This window comes from Anabas testudineus, chromosome 14, assembly GCF_900324465.2.
Source record: "Anabas testudineus chromosome 14, fAnaTes1.2, whole genome shotgun sequence".
Classification (NCBI taxonomy): domain Eukaryota; kingdom Metazoa; phylum Chordata; class Actinopteri; order Anabantiformes; family Anabantidae; genus Anabas; species Anabas testudineus.
Window position 1 is genome coordinate 12809552 of NC_046623.1, and position 22113 is coordinate 12831664.

Below are 22113 nucleotides of genomic sequence, written 5' to 3' on the forward strand. Positions count from 1 at the left end.
ACTTACTACTGATGCCTCCTACTGTAGAGGGCCATGATGATAATCCAGCTTTTTTATATATATCTCACAGCGGTGAGTGTGATAGTTTTCTTGAGTAACGACTAGTAATGGCATTGTGGTTAATGGCATCCTGGAGTGTCAGTGAAGTGGCACCAGCATGAGCACAAGGCTGACTTGAAATTTTATAAACATACAAAAGAGAAGCGCAAACCTGGCAGGAACTAATATACTGTTAGTACAAGTTTTCAATTGTTATCAAGAAATTGATAATAACTTCCTGTTCAAATCCCTTTTTACATTGCTAAATTATTTCAAATTGACCTAACATAATGTGTGATATTGCATTGTTTTACTGCCAAATTGTTTCTTGTCCACATTCTAAGCAAAACACTGTATATTCGCTGGAAAGTAATTTGCAAATAGTTATATTTTTACATATTTTATATGGTTCTTGCAGCTAAAATAAGATTTTGAAAAGGAAAAAAAAAGTTATTTTTGTCTGCTTTTTGCTGCAGATGTGCCATCATCACCAAAAATTCAAAGAGTGGAACCTTTCTCGAGCACAGCAGTCGTACACTTTACGGAGCCGGATGCCTTGGGTGGAGTGCCCCTTATCAAGTACAGGGTGCAGTGGCGTGTGCCTGGCCAGACTTGGGCTGGCAAGGAGTATGAAGCTGAGGATGGTGAGTCACGCATCTCTCGTGACCAGAGATTTTATGCCTATTGAGCAAGTGTAAAAATGTGTACAATTATAATTTCACAAGAAATTTTATAGTGGGCTTTTAAGTATCATATTTTGTACTCATGGCTGATAAAAACAACTGTGGTGTGGATTTCTTCTCAGTGTGATTCAATTTTGTTTTATTTTCACCATCATTTATTTTACCCTGCTAAGTCCTTGGAAAAATATTTTCAATCTAAAGTGAATGTGAGTGATGTTATGTCATTCTGTCTCAGAAGTCTGTGCTTTCTGTGGTATTTTAGGGTATCACCTGCTGTTGTTATATACAACTATACAACATACAAACTACATTTCACATTAAGAAAATTATGACATCAGTTTTTTTATTTGATTTGATCCTAATGACGCACTATTTAATTACTGTGGATTTAGATTTGGGTGGTGAGTTTAAATGTATTACTACCATTATGATTTTATTTTTTATTTTGTAGAATGGTACTTGTTGTTATTTCAGGGTCCTTTTTCTATTTAGACTGTTTCTCCTACATTAATGAAATATGTGCCAAAGCTGCAGAAAACATTCCTGCTGGCAACAACAGTTAATCCAGAAATGACAGTGGCTGATGTTAGGAGGAGAGGTGGAACACTGTGCATCCTAAATGACAGACACTCAGACACCGCTCTCCAGCTCACACACTGACAGGCCCTAGATAATATCCCTGTCCCACTAAGGGTTTGTAGTTCTGACAAATCTGGATGGTTCTCGTCCTGTCTGCCACATGGGACGTATCAGTCAGTGGTTGACAGGCTTTGCTGTCAGCTCAAGGCCCCAGAGCCACCTCTCATGCAAGCATTTACACAAAACAAAACACATGCATCCATATACCAACAGTAAGTGATGCTAAAAATATCTCACGCAACCACATCAGCCACCCCACATCTGATAAGTAAAAGCTTTTCAAAAATACAGATACACTGAATGAACCATGCCTGTTGCTCTGCACAGTGTATACACTTCTTGTAAAAGTAAAATCACAAATACTGAAAGCATTGGTAGCTTCAATGCCAGGCTGAAGGAGGTTTATTGTCCACATAGCTTTGAGCAAAACAGGCAATGTAGACAAGATTAAATAATGTTTTCAGTAACACAAGTAAGTTTCTGCAACAATAGAGACAATTCTAAAGGTTTTGCAAACTTTCATGTGCCATTGTATATAGATGTCTGATGTATATAGTCTGCAGAAAGCATCAAAGTACTGTACTGTTAATGCATTGTAATTATGATGATGATATTTCATTTTAGCACAGTCACAAAATATAATATACAGTAGCAAATACGTCCTGCTGAGCACTCTCTTTTTACCAAATGTTATTCACAACTTCACACAAGCAAAGCTACTGTAAATAGTTGCATTTGTGTGGGGACTGGAACAAGAGAGTGCATGTTGGATTGACTGGGAAAAAAACTACAGTGAATCTGTTCATGGGCATCCACACAAACAAAAGCAGCTCAATATGATGGCTCGATTATGTGTTTTTTTATAGTTCTTAGACAACAACAGAGGAAAAAGACACAGAGAGGTAAAGCGTTGGCTGTGCATGACAGTATTTTTTTAGGTCTGAACTTAATTAACAGTAAAACAGAATATTGCCAGTTTATCATTTACTTGATGTTATGTATTAATGAAAAACTGTCCTTTAGGTTTCTTATCTTTGCTTTTTCATTTTGAAAATTATTTTTTAAATGTTCTGAGCATCAAAAATCCTCTCCATTCTTTACCTGCATTGTTTATGTCAAGGCAATTGTCAGATATAGATATGTCAGCTTAGAAGGATATGTATGCTAGAGCGGTATTGCAGATTTCATGTATTTATTTAATGGGAAACAAGTTGCTAATTTCAGCTTTAAAACCATAGCCATCGAGGCTATTTGTTGATTTAATATCTCCAAAGATGGATTCCTTAGGCTTCAGCACACATTCCTTAGTGTTGTATGCACTGTAGCAACACAGTCATTAACACATACCAAAGGCAGTTTAATTCAGTCAGTTGAACGATTGTTATGATTTGTGCAGATAACCTTTTACAGAAGCTGAGGAAACCAGCATGTGGTAATCAGTGGTAAATTATTGTGGGCTACTGGAAATCTCATCTATACATGAATGGTTTTTGCAGTGACATTGGTTTTACTGATGATGTTGTTGCTAAAAGCCCAGTTGTGAATTCATTTGGCCTCGTGCTTTTTAGCAGTATTCATACAGTTTCCCCAAGCAGCCATTTATGCATGATTCATTCAGAAAATCTCTCACACTGAAACATTAATGCGAAACACATTTAGACCTTTCTCTGTGTCACTGTAATTCAAAAATTGTTTCTCGCCTGTTTCAGAGCTAAAATTTGTTCTCATCCATGAAATAACTATTCTTTGTATTATACAGTGAGATATCAGCCAAGAGGCTTTTGTGATAAAAGAAAAACATTTGTGTATGTAGCATGTGTGTAACCCGATTGAAATGACAGCCATGACTTGCTAAAACGCTCCACGTGTTCATGTGAGTCTAATTTTAACACTGCTCATCAAAAAAAAAATCACACTTTAATGTTTTGTCTGACCACCTTTAGCTTTGATTACAGCACACAATCATAATGCATACATTTTTTGTCAATGTCTTGTATTGCTAATGGGAGAGTCGGACCACTGTCCAGCACATCCCAAAGATTCTCAATGGGGTTAAGGTCTGAATGAATTCTGGAAGTCATATTGGAATATGCCCGTGCCATCAGGCAAATCCATTGATGGAATAACCTGGTCATTCAGTATATTCAGGTAGCCAGCTGACCTCATTCTTTGAAAACATAACATTTATGAACCTAGACCTGACCAACTGCAACAACCCCAAATCATAGCACTGCCCCCACAGGCTTGCACAGTAGACCCTAGGCATGATGGGTGCATCACTTCACCCACCTCTCTTCTTACCCTGATGCTCCCATCACTCTGGAACAGGGTAAATCTGGACTCATCAGACCTCAAGTCCTCCTTCCATTGAACAGTTTTTAACACAGTTTTAGTAGTTTCATCAATCTTCTCAGATGTTTTCTTTGCTTGATGCCTGCCAATGTTTCTTTAGCCCTCTGAAACAGATTAACGTCTTTTTCACAACCGTAGGATGTGATTCAGTAGGATGAGAAGCTATTCATTAGCTTCCAGTTAAATAACTTGTTACCAGCTGAAAAATAATCATCCATGCAGCAATTATCCAATTTGAGGCTCTGACGTATTTGCTTAGTTAAATCCAGGTGGTGACTTTTTCTGGCTCTTAAAATTGGCTCTTAGTCTACGTTGAAAAATATATAAATGACAAGAAAGAAAATGTTCTTTTGGACATAGTTCTTGTGACTGTATTTTGTTGGAAACTGTCTACATGACACATATAATCACATGAAAAGCAATGAACATTTTGTTCCCTAAGTCTTGGTGCACAGTTTCTCAGTTTCTTGCACTGAATAACACCATCTCACCTCCAACAGGCACAACCAAGATCACCATTGTTGGTCTGAAACCGGAGACCACCTATGAGGTCAAGATGTCCGCCATCAATGGCAAAGGCGAAGGCGAGAGCAGCATGGCCAGCACTTTCAAGACTGAGCCAGTCCGTAAGTAGTGCCCTCACAGCTCATGTCCCTGCTCTCAGTAAGCACTTCACTGACCCTAATGCTCTGAACTTAATGCTGTTGCTCACTCCACCGCCTGCTCATGTCTAGCTGAGCCCAGATGCTTTCACCCCTACAGCCCTTTATTCTCACGCCAAGGCCCAGTGCAGTCCTTTTCCATCCAGGCCACAACGATGTAACTGCCACTCCTTAATCCAACTTGGTTAATAGTGTTAACTATGCAAAGATTAACCTCACTAGCCTTCATCACTGACCAGTAAGGTGCTTCTTTCCTCATGTGTAAGGCAGAGCCTGCCTCCTTTTATTTTGTAGCCCTCTCTCTGTCTCTTTTTAGCCCATAACTCAGGTGACATACTGAGTTTCCTACAAAGTACTTCTGTGCTCTTAAAACTGAATTATACTTCAATGGGAGTGGGAGTGTCAGCTCTGTATTAGTAGTTTGGTGTCAACATGCATTGCTAATGAAGCAGACATAGGTGAAGGCCTACCGAGGATTGTTTATATGTGTGAAGATAATGGCAGGTCATAGTGTAATGTTTGCAAATTGAGAAAAATTATGTATTTCTTCTACCAATAGTTACCTTAACAATACAACAGAGAGAGGAGGGAACACCTGCTTGTCAGACAGGCAGGTGTTGACCATGTTGCATTTGCTCATCAACCATGACACCATCACCAGATTGCAGGATGTTCTGGAGTAACTTGCTGTCACTCTCCGTGTTCCCTGCATTCAAGTTTTCTCCTAGTGAATAATCTGGCATCAAATAACAGCTGTGTTAGTCATATGGCAGAATTTGAAACCTTACAGCAAAAAGCAGGTGCATGACACCTGTCATCATCAGCATGAGTCAGCTTGACATAATATGTGTCATCTTTGTGTTTATTTATGTTTAGCAACATGTCACATCATGTTTTCTCACTGAAGTATAAATTAAGCCAAATAAAAGTCCATAATCTGCTCTTATAGTCAGGCTGAGAGTAACTCCTCTACACAAAGCAAAGATCTGACTTATATTTGTTAAATATAATAATACTTCTCATATTGTAATAGGGAAACCAGTTTCACTTCCGATAGACAATTAGTTCTCAGGGCCAAACATGACCTTGAGAGGCTAATTTGAAAATGCTGTCAGAGTTTTAAAAGAGGGGAACTCAAAGGGTGATTTTTCAGTTCTTGTTTTGTGCTTGCCATGTTTGATGGAAGCACAAAGTATGTGAGCAGTTGTTTCCAATAAATTGTATTATTACTGATTATGTTATTATACTTGAAGAATAGTTGCCAAAACACCCAAGACCCAAATCATAACAAACCCAGATTATCTACTGTGGACTCTATGTGCACTCTATTTACTGTGGAACTAGTTTGTTCAGGCTACAATTAGAAAGCAGCAGACCTATTTCTCAGTCAGCATTTCAAATCAGGGTCATGAATAAATCTTTGTTTTAGTTTGCACCAGCCTCTGTGTCGTCTGTCCATCTGTGCTTCATCACCCCACTGCTTCTGTAGAAAAGTCCCACCTCAGCACCCTACTTATTTAGCCTCAATCTCTAAATCCGGAGAGAGACTTTGTCCTACTTTCACATGTTTCAGCAAAAAGAAAAGATGTTTACTCAGTTTAGACTGGTCCAAGTAGAATTTTATGTATAGTGTATATTGTTTTTTTTTTACAATTACAGTATAATTAAAACTATAGCAATGAAATGATGAAATGTACACACAGGAGTCAGTTAGACTGTATACATTTATTATGTATACATATACATTAGAGCAGCAGGAGATGATTGCTGGAAAGTCAGTGTCCTCTTGTGAAAACTATGAAAACCTACAAAGTCCAAAGTCCCATCTGAGCTTACAAATATTTACTGTGAAAGACGGATTTTGGATTTCAATAGGAATACATCACCAGGATTAGATGCACAGAGACGGAGAGAAACAACACCTTAAGTAGATAGAAATAACTCTACAGCAGTGTGACAGTGAGTAAATAATATGGCAGGACACAGTTGCCCTCTTTCATTGTTCATATTTCTCATTTCATTCTCTTTGTTTCTTCTCTTTGCTCTATTGTTTTCTCATCATGATTTTCCATCTATTTTGTATTCCACTGGACGTCTCAGGGCATTCAAGTAAGTTTTTTTCTCTCTCTCTCTCTCTTTCTGTTTTGTCTGCTTTGTTTTCTTTCTTTCTGAACTTGTTTCCATCTCCATTGCTTTCACCCTGTCTACATTCAATATGTGTCTTGATTATTAAAATAATGTACTATATAATGTACTATAAACATATTCTTGATCATATATTTGCCAGTGGCAGAAATCGTCACCCTGTCCTTCCAAACCCATGAACCATGTGTTCTTTTGCACCGTAGTCTCTGCCACGATCTGTGCTTTTCTACTGTACGATCTTTCTTTTGTTGTCTCCCCTACAAAATAAATAAGTGTATTGCACTACAGCAGTTCAGCCAGTGGTTAGTACTGTAATTTTTGGCTTCTACTGCAATCTAACTGCGTTACTACAGTGCAGAGTCTGAGAGCAACAATGCGAGCAACAATTCTTTGAACACTTTGATTGTATGGCATGGTGCATACCTCTGTCCTGCAGAGGAGCTTAGGTGCCACCGTCTGCAGCAAGAATGTTCTGCCCTATACAGTAAATAGGAAGGCAAATTGTGCTCAGACTCAACAAAGAGGAATTGAGTCATTCTCAATATAGAGAAACATTATAATGACCCCATATGCAAACCTTCCTGTCTCATTTGTGCTCATGGTGTGCTTTTATTTTGGTATTTGATATTATTTTGACTCAGAGGTCACTAGAATTTGTATTAAGTACTGCTGTGTTGACTGGGGGGAAGAACTGCTGATTTCTTGCTTACTGCTGCTCAGGAAAAGCTTTTCTATACTGCTCTTAAAGCTCCAATCCCTGACTGTGGTTCATTTTCAGCTTCATAACTGTTGTCTAGCCAGTGTTTAGCAGTAAAGGTTGTTTCAATTATAGCAATTGATTCCTAATATGACCTGCTGGAATATTCAGGTTTCTAACACTAGGCTGTAATGTTTAGGTGTGTATTGTAAAAATATCTGGGATACTGCATAGCTTTTAGGTTTGGAACAAACAACTTTCATATGCATTGTGTTTTGTTCTAATAATAATAGTGCATATGTTGTTTTGTCATGTGTATTGTGCTTCAGAAGAATGTAGGCCAGAGTTGGAAATCTAAATTAGAGTAATTTCTAGTTGTTCCTGTAAATGAAACAAAAACAAAAAGGAGTGGGTACAAAAGGAAAGGAAGCTGACAATGTACTTTCACTGCTGAACAAAAGAACAAACCATAGGATGCTCATCAAGCAACTTACTGAAGTTGCCCAATCACTGCATTTCAGAGAATGTGGAGCTTTTTCTTTCCAATCTCTGTTTAATGAGAAATAAATGTTTTCTGTTCTAGACACTGGCTCTAAAATTGTAAGAGACCATATGTTATTCCAAGTCTGTACTTCCAGGAACACAACTGACAACTTGGTGACACCTTGACAGAGATGCATAGTGTTGGGAGCTACAGTATTAATGATGGCACCTCTGACAATATAAATGTGTGTCATCTCAGTATTTGCATTACTCTGGTTTAGCATTGTGGATGCGCGAAGACTGTTACACTGCAATCTTCCAGCAAAATTCACTAAGACAGTCTAAAAGCAAAACTGACGCAGCACCGAGTTGCTCTCACTGACAAGAACTCCAGCTCTTCTCACCACCTTTTCACCATCTTTCAGTTTCATCAGAGATACCACCTCCTAATGGTGCCACCAGTATGGCCCGTAGTGAGTATGCCAGTTCAGTAGTGTGCAGCATGTGTGTTCTTCACCTCTGCCTCTCTTTCCTGCTTGGCATCACCGTTACTGTAGATGCTCATTTTTTCCTGTTGTGGCTCATAGGAGGCTGCAAACACCCTCTGTAGAATATAACCTTTGCAAAACAGCTAAATGAATTGGCAGCTTACTACAGTAGCTTTGCTAACCGTTTTGATTACTCGTAGATAACGATTTAACCAGCATTCGTGGAGGACATGGAGGTTGCTCTGCTAACATATGTGTGACATAATTAACACAGTGTGTCTCTTCTTATAGATACAAGTCTCAGTCTAGATTCTTCTGGAGGTGGTTCAGTGAATGCAGAATATGTGACCTGTTAATTTATGAGAATGCAAGTGTAGGAGTGGATACTTATGTGCTGTTTTTACATGTATCACACTTAAGCATTAGAGTTATTTGATTTATGGTTAAGTCATAAAACTTTAATACATAACTACATGTTTATATTAGTATTTTAGCATAAACATTAAGCTCTATGTTCTCATCATGATGTCCATTCGGTCCAGACACAGGGTACATCCCAATTCTCTTGACTATTCCCCACTACTCGATCCTTGTTTGACCCGGTCCTTCATCTTGAAGTCCATTCAAAAGCTCCTATATCTGCTCTTAGGAGCGAGGAGATGGTTTCATCCCTGATGAACCATGAGCGAAGATACACAAGCCCATCATTCACAGAACCTTCTTTCTGTATGCTGCAGCTCACTGAACCGATCTGAAACCACATCACTGCATCACTGTCCATGTAAGTGGACAGATAAATAATAGAACCAATTTAAAAAGTTTAGAAGTTTTGTAGAAGTTTTAAATTTGATTTGTGTGCTTTTATGTCTCTTTCAGAAAAACTTGGTGTAGTTTGATGTGGCATTAAATAATTTACAGTTTCTCTAAAATGACTAGGATGATGAATCCACCAAACATTATAAAACATTATATATTATTATAACCTGGATTATAGATTCACAGACTTTTAATAATTACTAAATTTAAAAATGCACTGCTGCTGAAGTACGTGTAGCACAAGCGTGTGGTAAGTTAGCGCCCTAATTAGCATTTTGGACATGTCCGGTAAGGTGTCTGTGAGGAGTTTCAGTCATCCAGGTCATGATTATCCCAAAATTCAGTTTTAATATCAACTGGACTTCTGGAACTGATGAAGCATTTTGATAGAAGGATAAAAGAAACAAGTCCAGTTGATATTGAACAGCAATTTGAGGGTCATATTATTATGTCCTTCCTTCGTCTTTAGTGTGAGGAATCCAACTGAGGGAATTGAGATGTACCCACAGTATCTGATCAGCTGACAGTTTTGAGAGTGTAAAATAATAAGGCCTGCCTATCAGGCAGTACTGTGATGGAAGTCATTCTACATAGTGCAACTGTTCAGCGTAACCAGGAAATATACCAAGCCGGACATGCTTTGCCTAATTAGAAATGATTTCCTCAGCAGCCATTGAGCTAACGAAGTGATCCCATGATAGACATCTCTTGTGATGTCCCTGATCAACAGCATATTAAATCCCTGCTGATATTTTTTGTGCTGAGAACCCGGCTGATTCTGTTTCCACCACCTAACCTATCTGACTCCTGACACCTTTAAACTGTGAACACCTGAGGTAACAGTGTGTGGTGTGTGTAGAGAAACATGATTTGTGTGGATACAGGAGCAGTTGTTAGTCTATAGTTGCTCTTTTTACTTACTGTAATCACATTGATCATCCTGGTACTTGGTAATTGCTGGTACCTGCTGGTACCTGCTAATGTGTCACTCAAAAGCACAGTCACAAATCACCTGATGCAAACCCTGTTCTTCCTGTGTTTCATGTGTTCATACTGTTGTCTGCTGGGTTTTTGTTTTATCCCATTTAGTTGTCAAAGCTCCAAGACTTTCCTCTTCTTTTCTTCTCCTTCTTTTATAACCCTGATTTCTTTTTTGTCCCACAGAAACCAGCTGCTATATTGTAATGTTTAGTTTGTCTGTAGTAGAAGTCATAGTGTTAGAGCTGACCGTAGTTCAAATTTGATCTGAGCCTTAATATTAACATTAATGTTGATTGTCTCAAAGACAAGTGGATTTGTTTGGGTAATCATTCCTGTATTCAACAAACTGAACTAATTCTGCAGCGCTTCATCATTTTAACATGTTTTTTGTTTAGATCTGTTCATCTTTTATATTTATGATGATCTGTTGATCATATTTCTTTTATTGTTTATGTCCATTTTGTGTTAATTTATATTTAACATTCTTGTTTTTGTTCATTGTGTTTTCATCATTTCACAAAATGTCTTGTGTTGTTTCCCATGTGCCCCCTGCCTCTCCCCCCCACCCCTATTATTTCCCTATGTTTTCTTTTGAACCAATCATGTGCGTGCACATCATGTGACTTTGTCATGTGGCTCTTGCATGGTGCTGATGATGTCGTCTTCGCTGGCCAACAGAAGGTAATTTTTGTTTTCTGTTGTTGTTGTTTTTTTTAATTTATTATTTCCAAACCACTGAAACTGTCAGTTTTATTTGGCCATTTAGCATTTTTTCCATTTTTCATTTTTAAGCCATTATGTAAATATGGTAGTATTTAAACCAGCACTTTCATCATTTCCATGCATCCTGAAACTCTAAATTCTTTCTAGGTATGTTTTTTTTTTGCCCATTTTCCATTGCATTCACAAAGTAACAATGCATGACTATTGCCTTCTTACTGCCTTGACTTATACTCTAATATATTAATATTGGAAATACACACCAGGGCCACTGCGGTTAACTCAATTAGCTTCATGTGAACTCCTGTACCCCATATCCTCCGCTTGCAATAAAATGCACTTGTCTTTATACAAATGAAACAGACAAATTACACAAGTGCCAAGTGAAAATGGGGTTTTTAAAGCCATTTCTCACAGAATGGCATTCAAGTCAAACTATATAACAAACGGGATTTTAATGTTTCCCACCTGTCAGCTCATTTTCACATGCTACTTTCTGAAAGACTGTCATTAAAGGGCAGACTACAATGTGTTGGAAATGTATCCCATCAAGTTTTAAATCTCACTTTGCATTTGTTCTCTCACTTTGCTTTATTCTAAACCTTGTTAAGGTTTCGCAGTCACATGTTGGCTGGTTTAGACCAGGCCAAAATAATATAGAGGATTTTATGCTAATTTGTTAGCCTGGGTTTAGTTGACATATAAATAATCAGACTTTATAGTTGTTTCTTGTTTATTATCTGTTTATCTTGTTTGTTTGTTTTATTTACCACTATGTTATGGCTGACATAGTGTCACCTTATCACACACACTGGTCAGCATAGTTCTCATAATAATAATTATTTTTTCCCCACATGAACAGCTACAGATCTCTACTTAATCTCACAGTATTTTATTGATTAGATTCACAGAAGCCCATTGCATTATGACTTGCACTATGCATGCAAGTGTCTTTGCTCTTTGTAGTTGCATCCGTCTTCTCATTGTTTCTCTGAAAAAATTTTAGTTCTGTCTGAATCAGTCTGTCTTTGGTACGATGTCTTCTTGGAACTACAATTACCAGTATACATATACATATGAAATGTGTTCACAGCTTTTATTTAACCAAATACAACTGTACCTATAAATATTCAGGTTTTTTAATGTAAATTGGGCAACTATACTTTTATATAATACAATCTTTGTCTGCATTAAATGTTGCATCTGATGAAACAATTTTGAACAAAAATGACTAAAATGAAGATATAAGAACAATGCTATATGTATCCTACAGCATGCTTAAATAACTCTACTAACCACTTATCTCCCAATGTATGCTGGAAGGTGAGAGAGTGCATTGTATTGTGTTGAGGAACTGTTCCTCTCTCTAGTGTGTCTGCGTGAGATAATGGGCCATGTTCTACAGGTTGTGCCTCCTCATAAATAGAAGCTCCCAAAATTTCTGACCTGCATGGGGGAGCCTTTCATTCTAACAACCTCTTTCTCTGTTTTACCCTCAGATACATTCACCTAACCCAGAATGATGGTTGTGCATAACAATACTGGATGTACCAGTGTCTACCTGTCATCATGTTACCTCTGCTTTTACTAACTGTCTGATTCACTTCCAGCATCTGTCATGCTCAGCCTGATTTAGTGGAGCGCAGTTTTTAGGCAGAATACTCTGATGGTTACATATTATGGAGACAGTGTCTTCATGCATATTCATTTAATTAACTACAGCCACTAACACTGGTATTTGAAATATTAAATATTGGTTTTGGACATGGCAGATGTCCATTTGAAATGTAAAACATAGTATTATTATTATTTTATTATTATTATTATTATTATTATTTTATTATTACTGGCAAGTCCTTGCGTAGGTAAATGATACATTTACAGTAAATCTGTGTCATGTTTTATTCTTTAATAGTCTAAAAATGTTCTGCAATGTCCTTCTAGGGCTATTATCAAATAGTTTGCACAGGGCAATAGCTGTAATTACTGTGTGTAACCAATATGTACATAATTGATGAGTTTGGGTTGTTAGTTCCCTCTCTTACAGCCTTTACAGTGGCATAAGAGTAAAAGTCAGCATCACTACACACACACAAACACAAGATACCTTGACCTTCCTTCCCACACGCCTATATAAATGTTATTCCACGTAATAGATTAACATGTCCAATCAAGGCCTACAGGCTCATTATCCGACGCCCCAGTAGTCATTAGTCAGGAGGACAAAGGAGATATTGAGAAGCCTCAAGGAAAACAACGTCTCAGCCAGTGGCTGGGAGACAGCCACACTGCTTGCTGTTCCTTCGAGCAGCCCCAAAAGAGATGTTTCACCCAAAATAGTTCTTTGAAAAACAAATATTCTAACTGTAAGCATGAAAGTAAATGGTTTATACTCCCGACTAAATGACAAAATACATTTTCATCTCCTTCTAAAAAATATCCTTCAAAGCATTTGCTGATAAATCACCTCTGTGGCCAGGATAACACAAGTTCAGTGCAAATCGCTGCAACGAAATTGATACATTTGATATGTTACGTTATATATGATATGTTTCATGATGTGTTTGCCATTGTTAAAGTTTAGGTAAAAACTACTTGGGTCAGGATTAGGAAAAAATAACTGTCTTATGTCAAAGTCAGACATTCGTGACCCATTCATCAACCCCAGCCTTCTCAATAAGAGTATTAAGGTGCTATAATAATATCACAATTCCAAGTTTGCTACTTACAGACAAGAATCATAATTCACACACCCTCTAAAGGTCCTTATCAGGAAATACAACTTAGATCATTATACAAAGTAATACTTTTTTGTATTACAACAAAAAGTGATGATTGTGGATAGAATCAAACCTTTTCATGACGAGTAGTTCAGTTCTGAAGGTTTCAAACACAGTATTTTTGGAAAAGTGTTAAATTAAACTTTTAAAGTATAGATGCACAACAGTCAGTCATTGATAATATAAACTTGTTTTGAGGAGTATCACTTAAAAGCCAGACTTAGTGATTAGTGTTTTATTTTTAAGCTAATCACTTAACAGTGACACCAAATGTTTTGTGGTACTTCTATAGATTAGGTTTAATAGTTACCCTATTTCCAGTCCTATCCACACTTGGAGCTATTTGCTTCTTCCAAGTAAACATAAGATTAGCTGAAAGCTTTAATTTTCATTGGACTAATTTGGATTGTATGTTGACACCCCTGTGTTCTCATCCTTGTACTACTTAGTAGACTTAAATGGCCTCACAAAAGCTCCCTATTACATTAGGCTGACATAGCACACCATGCTTTTGGTTGCAGTGATTTACAGTTTGAAGACTTACGTAGTTTAAACTGAAAATTAACTAGGTAATGTGTGTTTTAAACACAAGTTGATTCCACCGTATTTATTTTATCTAATCATCATTCTGTGTGTTTTCCTCTACAGGGGAACCCAGTGCCCCCATACTAGAATTCAAGGTCCAAAACAGGGGCAACTCTGTTAAAGTCAACTGGATCAAACAGGATGATGGCGGTTCGCCCATTAAACATTACCTGGTCAGATACAAGGCTGTGAGTATACTGGGCAAGGAGGTAACTTGGTGCCACTTTGCTGCTTTTTTCAATTCTTGCAATGGTTTTATAGAAGTACTGAAATCTGAACACAATTCTCAAAAGGTACAAAGTGCTGTGTTCACCAACTGAGCAAATTTAACTGTTAAGCAATAGTATAATGATTAAGATGACTTTTCATTTATCAGTTTGGAATAAGCATTTACTATTGTGGGAGAGGCTAACAGAAAGATTGAGTGTAGCCAGAGAAACCAGTAAACCATGATCCCTCACTGGCTTCTCACCAGTGAATGCGACAGTGTTTGATTGAACACCGAGACACGAGGACCTCTGTGGGAGTCTAAACCTTGGTTTTCCATTTCATATTCTGGTCATCTTATACTTGGAAATGCTGCTACAGATTCCTTGAGGCCGGATAAAATCGTTGAACTGTTGAACTGAAAAGATCCTGTATTCCTCCAGTCACCACGTGTGTAGTTTGTGAAGTTATAGAACAATGCACAAATGTTATCTTTAGCAAGGAGCTTAAGAAATGGCATCATCCTCAAATGATCTAAAAAAGCCCGCTTCCCTTTATGCCTTGACAGACTAACCACAATCTCTCTTTGTTACCCAGTTTTGAGTTTTTTGTTCCTTCTATATTCCCTTATCAGAAGCATGTGTCTGACTGGAAACCAGAGATCCGCATCCCCCATGGCAGCGACTACGTGATACTGAACGGCTTGGACTGGAATACAGAGTACGAGGTTCACGTTGTGGCAGAAAATCAGCAGGGCAAATCTGAACCCGGCATCCTGTCTGTCAGAACAGCTACAGAGCCCACTACCGTCCCAGGTACTATTCTCATCATCCCACCCCGAGCATATCCACACACACCAGCTACAGTGTACAAAGGCTTCCACCGTGACCGGAAAGGCTCTATCACTTGAATCCTTAACTTTAACTGGGTGCTTGTTCAAAGTTTGCTGACTGATATGGTCTGACATTAATCACCTGTCTCTGTCTATTGCATGGCAAAGGTGTACTGCCCTTATTATAGTGGGGAACAAAGTAGATGCATATTGTGTGCTGAGCACATGCATAAAGCACAACATCAATTGGATATGACATTGTAACACGAGAGATTTGACAATAGGAGTAAATATAGGTCAAGATAGCAAAACAAAGCTTCGATGTCATTAAAAATACACAAGTGACTTGAAGCTGGGTCACCTGAAGTTTATTTTTCATTGTGCCTCTGGCCTGTCCTCTTTCTTTCAACTGGTACATGTAATGAAAATGTCCTGCATGTTTCTGTTAGGTCTCCTACACCCAGTCATTTGCTCCTGGAGAAATACTGTGCATTTCTCAGTTTCTTCATGCACAGAAGTGCCTTATTTGCATGTGAATACACTGTGCTCACTTCACAAAATTTCAGATACCAGACTGCACAAGTTCAACAATTGAATCCATATGAAGAGCAGAGGGTTACTCTCTTTTTTTTCCTCTCTCCTCATTGATGCTCTGCTGTACAGATAAAACCCAGCATCATGATATTCTGCTCTCCTGCTTCTTCTCTAGCTCCCGTGCGGTAGCCACCACTGGTCAAGTTCAGTGAGCAACAAAGTCGGAGCAGATATCAGTCAGACCCAGAGCATTTTGTCCACTTAATATTAAATACTTTTCTACCCAGGTGGTCACGGTCAGCCTTTGCTCTGTTGTTGTGTTGTGTGTAAGGTAGACATTTTAACTTGGGCTGCCTCCCTATCGCACTGTGCCTGAGCTGTATAGCAGGTTAAATTCCTTTCTCATCCAACTATCTTTATCTTAACAGCTCAATTTTTTTCTCTCTGTGCCACGCTACCTTTCTCATCTTTAGTTTCAGCACTTTCTTGCTACAGCTTTCTTCCTGCAGTAAATATAAATTTATTGCTTCAGCTTTCTTTTAACTTTCAAGTGAAGATCTAACAAAGTGAAACAAAGTTTTCAACTTTCTGCATGGTAGAAACAAAGTTGTGAAGGCAAATAAAACAGAACAGAATTAATATGCAATTATTACTTATAATTGTCTTGAAACACAAACAATATCCGATAACATTCAACACAAATATATAATATATATAATAATATATTGATATTTACTGTTGATCACAATAGAAATGTTAATAAAACCAAAGCAGACATGTCAGCAAGCTGCTCATTCCTTAAACAAATAAATATATTTTCTGCCACAAGGGCTCTTATGAGAAATAATAAACTACAACTACAAAAAGTGGAGACAGAAAATAAATTAACCTGGTGAAACTTAAAATAATGTAATAATGCCCCTAAATCCCCAAACTAATCTACAGATGGAAGTAGTCTACAGCAAACAAACTGTTTCTGTATGAGTAACAAATTAAAAAGTGCCCAGCTGTTTATGGAGATTAGTTGGCCTCTTTTTAAAAATAAAACTATATATTTGAGCTTGGGGCCACAGACTCTCGATTGTTGCTGATTTTTTGGGATTCGGTGACAATAATAAAATCACAAAATAATGGGACTTGCTCTCTGTGTGGGTCCACCGGTCACCTTGTTTATGCCTCTACCTCAGGCCAGTTAGCAACTGCTCTTTATTATAAGATAGCTGAAAGAAGCCAAGTGTAAAGTGTGCAAGGAGCTGCAACATTTTATTAAAATAGCTTTTCAAATTCAATGCATCTATTATGCATGAAATCTATAAATGAAACATAGACTGATTTAGACCTTTACAGTGAACATTTTATTTCACTCAGGATAGTAAACTCACTGCACATATTTTTTCTTCATCTATTTTACATTCACTCCTTTTCTGCATTGTCTTTTATTTGTGTTCATTCTGCCAGCATCTTTCTTTTTTTCCACTGGTCGAGTGGGGCCTATGACAGGGGACTATGACTGACCTAATATACAGTGTGTGGCCTAGTTAGGTGGGGATGCAGCCCTTAAAGTCTTTGCATGATGCCACTTCCAACTGGATTAATTTTGTCTGTTCTTTACTGGAAACCCTAAAAGGCATCGGCTGCCAGTGCATGGCACATAAAGAAACCAGTTATTTTCTTTTTCAAGCGCTTGCTGGGCCACAGCCATATAGCAGTGGGAGGTTTGGATCACTTATTATACTACCATAGCAGAAGTTCACATGGACTTCATCCAAGTCAACCCCCCTTTAATTTTAGTAATTACTTTGACTGAATATTTTGATTTTTTTTCTTATATAGTTGTACTTCCAAGTTGTTGCTGTTTTTCTTCATGTGGGACGTTGCTGAGGTTTATTTTTAGCTACAATAGCTGAATTTAATTTCATTAGGTTTCTCTGGCTTTCTTGGCTCTTTTGTAAGTATATATTGGATCTGTGCGATCGAAATTGGCACAGTGAGGCAAATTGTGAATGCTGTGTTATTCCAAGGTTGAGTTTTGATCTGTTTGTTTTTTTTGTTTCGTATTTATTTCAAACACATGCTCAAAAAGAACTCCACATACAAAATCATATTTAAGTGATTTGAATGTATTTGAGAATGAAAGATCTCTGCAAACATCAATCTTACGTTACCATTTCTTTGGGAGAAGGACCTGTTACCTTTTTTTATGTAAATTGGCTTTGCAATTTCTGTTCTCTGTAGATACAGCTGGGTAGCATTTCCACGCCACAGAAGGCAAAACACTACCCAGGTGTGGAAAGAGAAATTATCATTATTCTCATGCCAAAAAAAAGTATTGGTCAAAAATAAACACAGCTTTGGTACATTTGCTTATATGGACACAAAAGTGGCAGGTGTTGACAACTGATCCATCCAAATCTCCCCAGCTACGGTTGACATTGGAGTAAAACTACCAAAAAAAACAAAAAACAGAGACAGCTATTAACAGTTATAACATGAGATCACCCTTTCATCTGTGTCATAGACGTGACCTTCATAACCTACTTCTGTTTTGGATGTGTGGTTTGTGCATGGGCTGTTCTCCCTGCCATGACCAGTGGTGTAATGGTAGCTGAAGAAGTGGCTCTGCTGTGATTATTGACCTGTCCTCTCCTTTCTACACGTGCACACATTCACCCCAGTCATCTGTCTCGATACAGCACACTTATAGTAGTTCTCATATAGTTTAATGAATGAAATCACAAAAACTGACATGAAATGCATCTAATTGATAAACATAGTTCTATTATTTTCTCACAATATTAATAAATAGATCTCTGTATGATGATGATGACACTGTGTATGATTGCACTGTGCATTTGCACAGTAGCTGATGCGGCAGTGGAGCTGCTCACCAGAAATGAATTAGCAATTACTCTAGTTTATTCATCAGTCAGTGGGCCAGCCATTGGTCCTACTGCGTCCACAATGTTTCCATTAATGACCGTAAAGCATTTGAATCAAATTATCACATTTGCACATCAGTGGTAAATAATAATAAACTTGCTTTTATCTTACATTACACCACTGGCCCTTATGAATGAGACCTTGATTCTAGTGGATATGTTCTTGCATCCAGGTCGCCATCTGTCTTACCTTAGACCCTGCCACTGATCTGCACCATGACTGATTAAAAACCCTGTGTGTTTTTACTGAACATGAGAGCAGAGAGGCTGTACTACAGTGTGTTAGAAATGTCTTCATTATCGTACTCGCTCCCTACTACCTTCATTTCTGTGACCTTCCACCCATGCCTGCCATGAACCATGTGTCATTTGCCGTACAACCAACATGCTATGGCTTCGTTTTACTTTGATCCTCTAACTTTAGACTTCCTTTGTTACTCTTCAGTTCAGTCTTTAATAACCTTTCAGACTTGTACTGTATTTGTGTATTTCTGACCTATTTTTCTATCTCTCTCCCTCTTTTCCCTCTTTCTCTCCTGCTTCCCTTTTCTCCGTGTCCTATCCCTGTCTTCATGTGTGATCTTCTTGGGCACCTATGGACCATGACATTGCCATACACACAAATTTCTTTCTCTGTTTGTGCTTTTATTGTGTTTTTTATTTGTTTGTTTTACTTGTTACATTTAATTGTCACTCAAAAAAAAAACTGTTGTGGATATTGATATATATATATATGTGTATTTTTGATCAATAATCTCAGCTACCCTTGGTTGCCAATGTGTGACGTACAGCCTGGCAGCTCTTCTGCTCTCCATGCTGACTGTGCTCTGGCTTTCATAAACTGATTTTGTTCAAGGAGAAAGAGGATAGTCTGAGCTGCTGAAATCTCTGGGCCCAGACCCCTTTGCTTTCTATGCCTTTTGACCCTTGTGCAGTCACACACAAGAAGAAAAAAAAAAAGATAGAGTCAAGACATTGGTTTCATGACATTATGACAGGGTGCTCAGTAGTTTCATCATTCTCGAAATTTTGGAGATTTAGATTCTGTTAATATTCTGTTTCATCTTTTTTTATGTTGTATAAGAGATAACAGATACAGAAAGGGATTTGGTAATGGTATAAGTTGGTCTTTGGTACTACGATGATGTTGCTACTTTGGTTTTAGGTACAGCTAGAAACACATTCATAATGCCTTAATGTGATCTTAAGAGGGACAATGATTACAACGATTACCTTACACTGTTTAATTATGTGTCTACAATGTTCTGACCAGAAATGTCGACTGTAAAGAGACTTTTATTTTGGATTTATTGCCTATAAAACAGACACATCATTCCACTGTTATGTCACAAATGACATAAAAGCATGAACACTGCATGAAAGCTGACACAAGGCATGATCCAGTATTCATGAATGTGCTATGCAGCTGCTTTGAAGCTCCCCCGTCAAGCATTATGAATGTGTTAACCAAGTGACAAGTTTAAATGCTGTGCCTATTATCTGTTGATTTGGATAAAAGCTTGAAATGTCCTACAATACAAAATGAAGGGAGGTAACATTTGCAGAGAGTTTAATTTTGATTATGGTGAGAGTATTCATTTTTAATACACTTTATTACTTTTCAACATTACATATGTAGTAACGCTTCTTTTCAAATACAGTGTTATGTCACTGCTTCGTCAGGAGAGGACTAAAGGTTGTGCAGAAAAAAAAACTAATCATGTTTTGTGACAAAGTGTACATAGTCTTTTCAAACTGATCAAGAAATACAAGAAATCTGCTGTTATTTTGATGGTTCATGTTCTCTTTTTACCTGAAAGCAGAGAAATGTCAAAAAATCATAAATGCAACAGCTGTTATACTCTAAAATTTTCATTTTCAGTAATGTGAAATTATTTTATTCTCTAAAACATTTTTGTAAGTACATATCAGTGTATTTCAATGTAACCATTGTAAGGTTGAAATAAATTGTGTTCCTTTTTCTTTCATGAAAGTAATGGCTTTCTGAAGCTTTAGCCACCATACGTGTGACACAGTGCTCACTTGTCATTGCCGAGATTATGAGGCTGATATTGGCCCTTTTATTTCTCCAGAGCTTTAACAAAATGTCTGTATTCTGCGTTCAGTGTCGCATTACTCCAAACACGACTGTTAAACTTGAATGTAATTGCAGAACATACAATACTCGTTTCGAACAAAAAAGGAACAAATGGTAAACAGTGCGTTTTGTATAGAGGCTTTGAAATTAAATATGAAACTAAAAACAAAAACTAAATTCTCATTTTTATTATATTTATTTTAATTATTAATTGGCTAAACTTATACTTTAGAAAAAAATCCAATCTGCTGCAGAACCATGATAGCTTGCCCCAGAGATTATGGTTATAACCATTAGCGTAGTGTAGGGTAGACACAGACATAAGACATATATAAACACCTTCTTATCTTTTCATTCAGTGCTGTATATATCCACTTCTATACTCAACCTAATAAACTGATATGCAGTCATGAGCTGAGTGCATGCTAATATTTTTTTCTGCCTTTGGTGGCTGTTTTGGTTACATTTAGAAAGGAGTGATGCTTGGTTAGGCTAAGAACATTAAGCCAATCAGACGCACAGTAGAGCACAACATGCTTTGCCTTCAAAAGATTTTATTTTGAAATTCATCAGCATAAAAATTGGAAAAAAATAAATTGATCTCTGACTGAAAAGTGATTGCCCCAACGTGATCTGATATTTATGAATTAGGCCTGTGTAGGACCAGTAATATTTGCAAACCGCCTTTTGACAAATCATTATAATTGTATGATGGTGGCATACGCTGGCATTTGCTGTCTGTTGCAAAGTGGCTGTTCCAAGACACAGTTTATCAAATAATCTACTGGCCCCATAGACTTAAAAACATAATTATGTATTTGAATCACCATGTAATCTCTGAACCAGACACACCTGCAAAATCATGTCTGTGTATTATGTTAATTTCAAAATCATCCTTACTCCCTGACGTCAAGCAGCAGAAGTGAAATGATGAGTAATGAGTAATACTACTGGCACATACATTGTTTTCACCTTGTTGTTCCTTCTTCCCAGTTTTGTGGCTTCATATCACACTAGTTTCACCTCTGCTCCTTTGATGAACAATTCCTAATTTACACATAATTCACTCCTGGAGGTGAATATATGCTGTTTCAGGCTATTTGTGTAAATCAAACGATTAATATAATCAAATAAAAGTTCTTTAACACTAATAACCAAGAGCTACACATTTTAAAATGGCAATCAAAAGTTACTGTACGTAAAGCCCTCTATACAGTTTCCATTTGTTTAAACATTTGTTCAACACTCTGCTTTGCTACGCTCTGAAAGGCTGCAGAAGTGAGAGAATGCAGTGCATTAAGAAACTGAAATGACTAAAGCCAGGATCATCAGCAGTTCAATATGAGAGAACTAATAAAGCACTGATACATTTTCAGTAATCAGACAGAATCTTGAAAATGAAAACACTGGAGAACTTGGTTTATGTTAACCAA

At 37.4% G+C, this 22113-nt stretch overlaps 1 protein-coding gene across 9 annotated transcripts in view; it reads left to right on the forward strand.

The window, feature by feature from the left end:
- Nucleotides 1-22113, forward strand: part of ncam1a (neural cell adhesion molecule 1a) — a 195575-nt gene that overhangs the window by 157267 nt on the left and 16195 nt on the right. For 3 of the 9 annotated variants that reach the window (XM_026372146.1, XM_026372152.1, XM_026372147.1), the window contains 6 exons: nt 516-683; nt 4214-4339; nt 8126-8173; nt 10664-10666; nt 14134-14258; nt 14912-15092. In XM_026372146.1, the coding sequence (XP_026227931.1) occupies nt 516-683; nt 4214-4339; nt 8126-8173; nt 10664-10666; nt 14134-14258; nt 14912-15092 (651 nt within the window). Of the gene's footprint in view, nt 1-515; nt 684-4213; nt 4340-8125; nt 8174-10663; nt 10667-14133; nt 14259-14911; nt 15093-19342; nt 20530-22113 lie in introns of those variants that run through there. The other 6 variants (XM_026372149.1, XM_026372150.1, XM_026372153.1 and 3 more) reach the window with 3 other exon arrangements.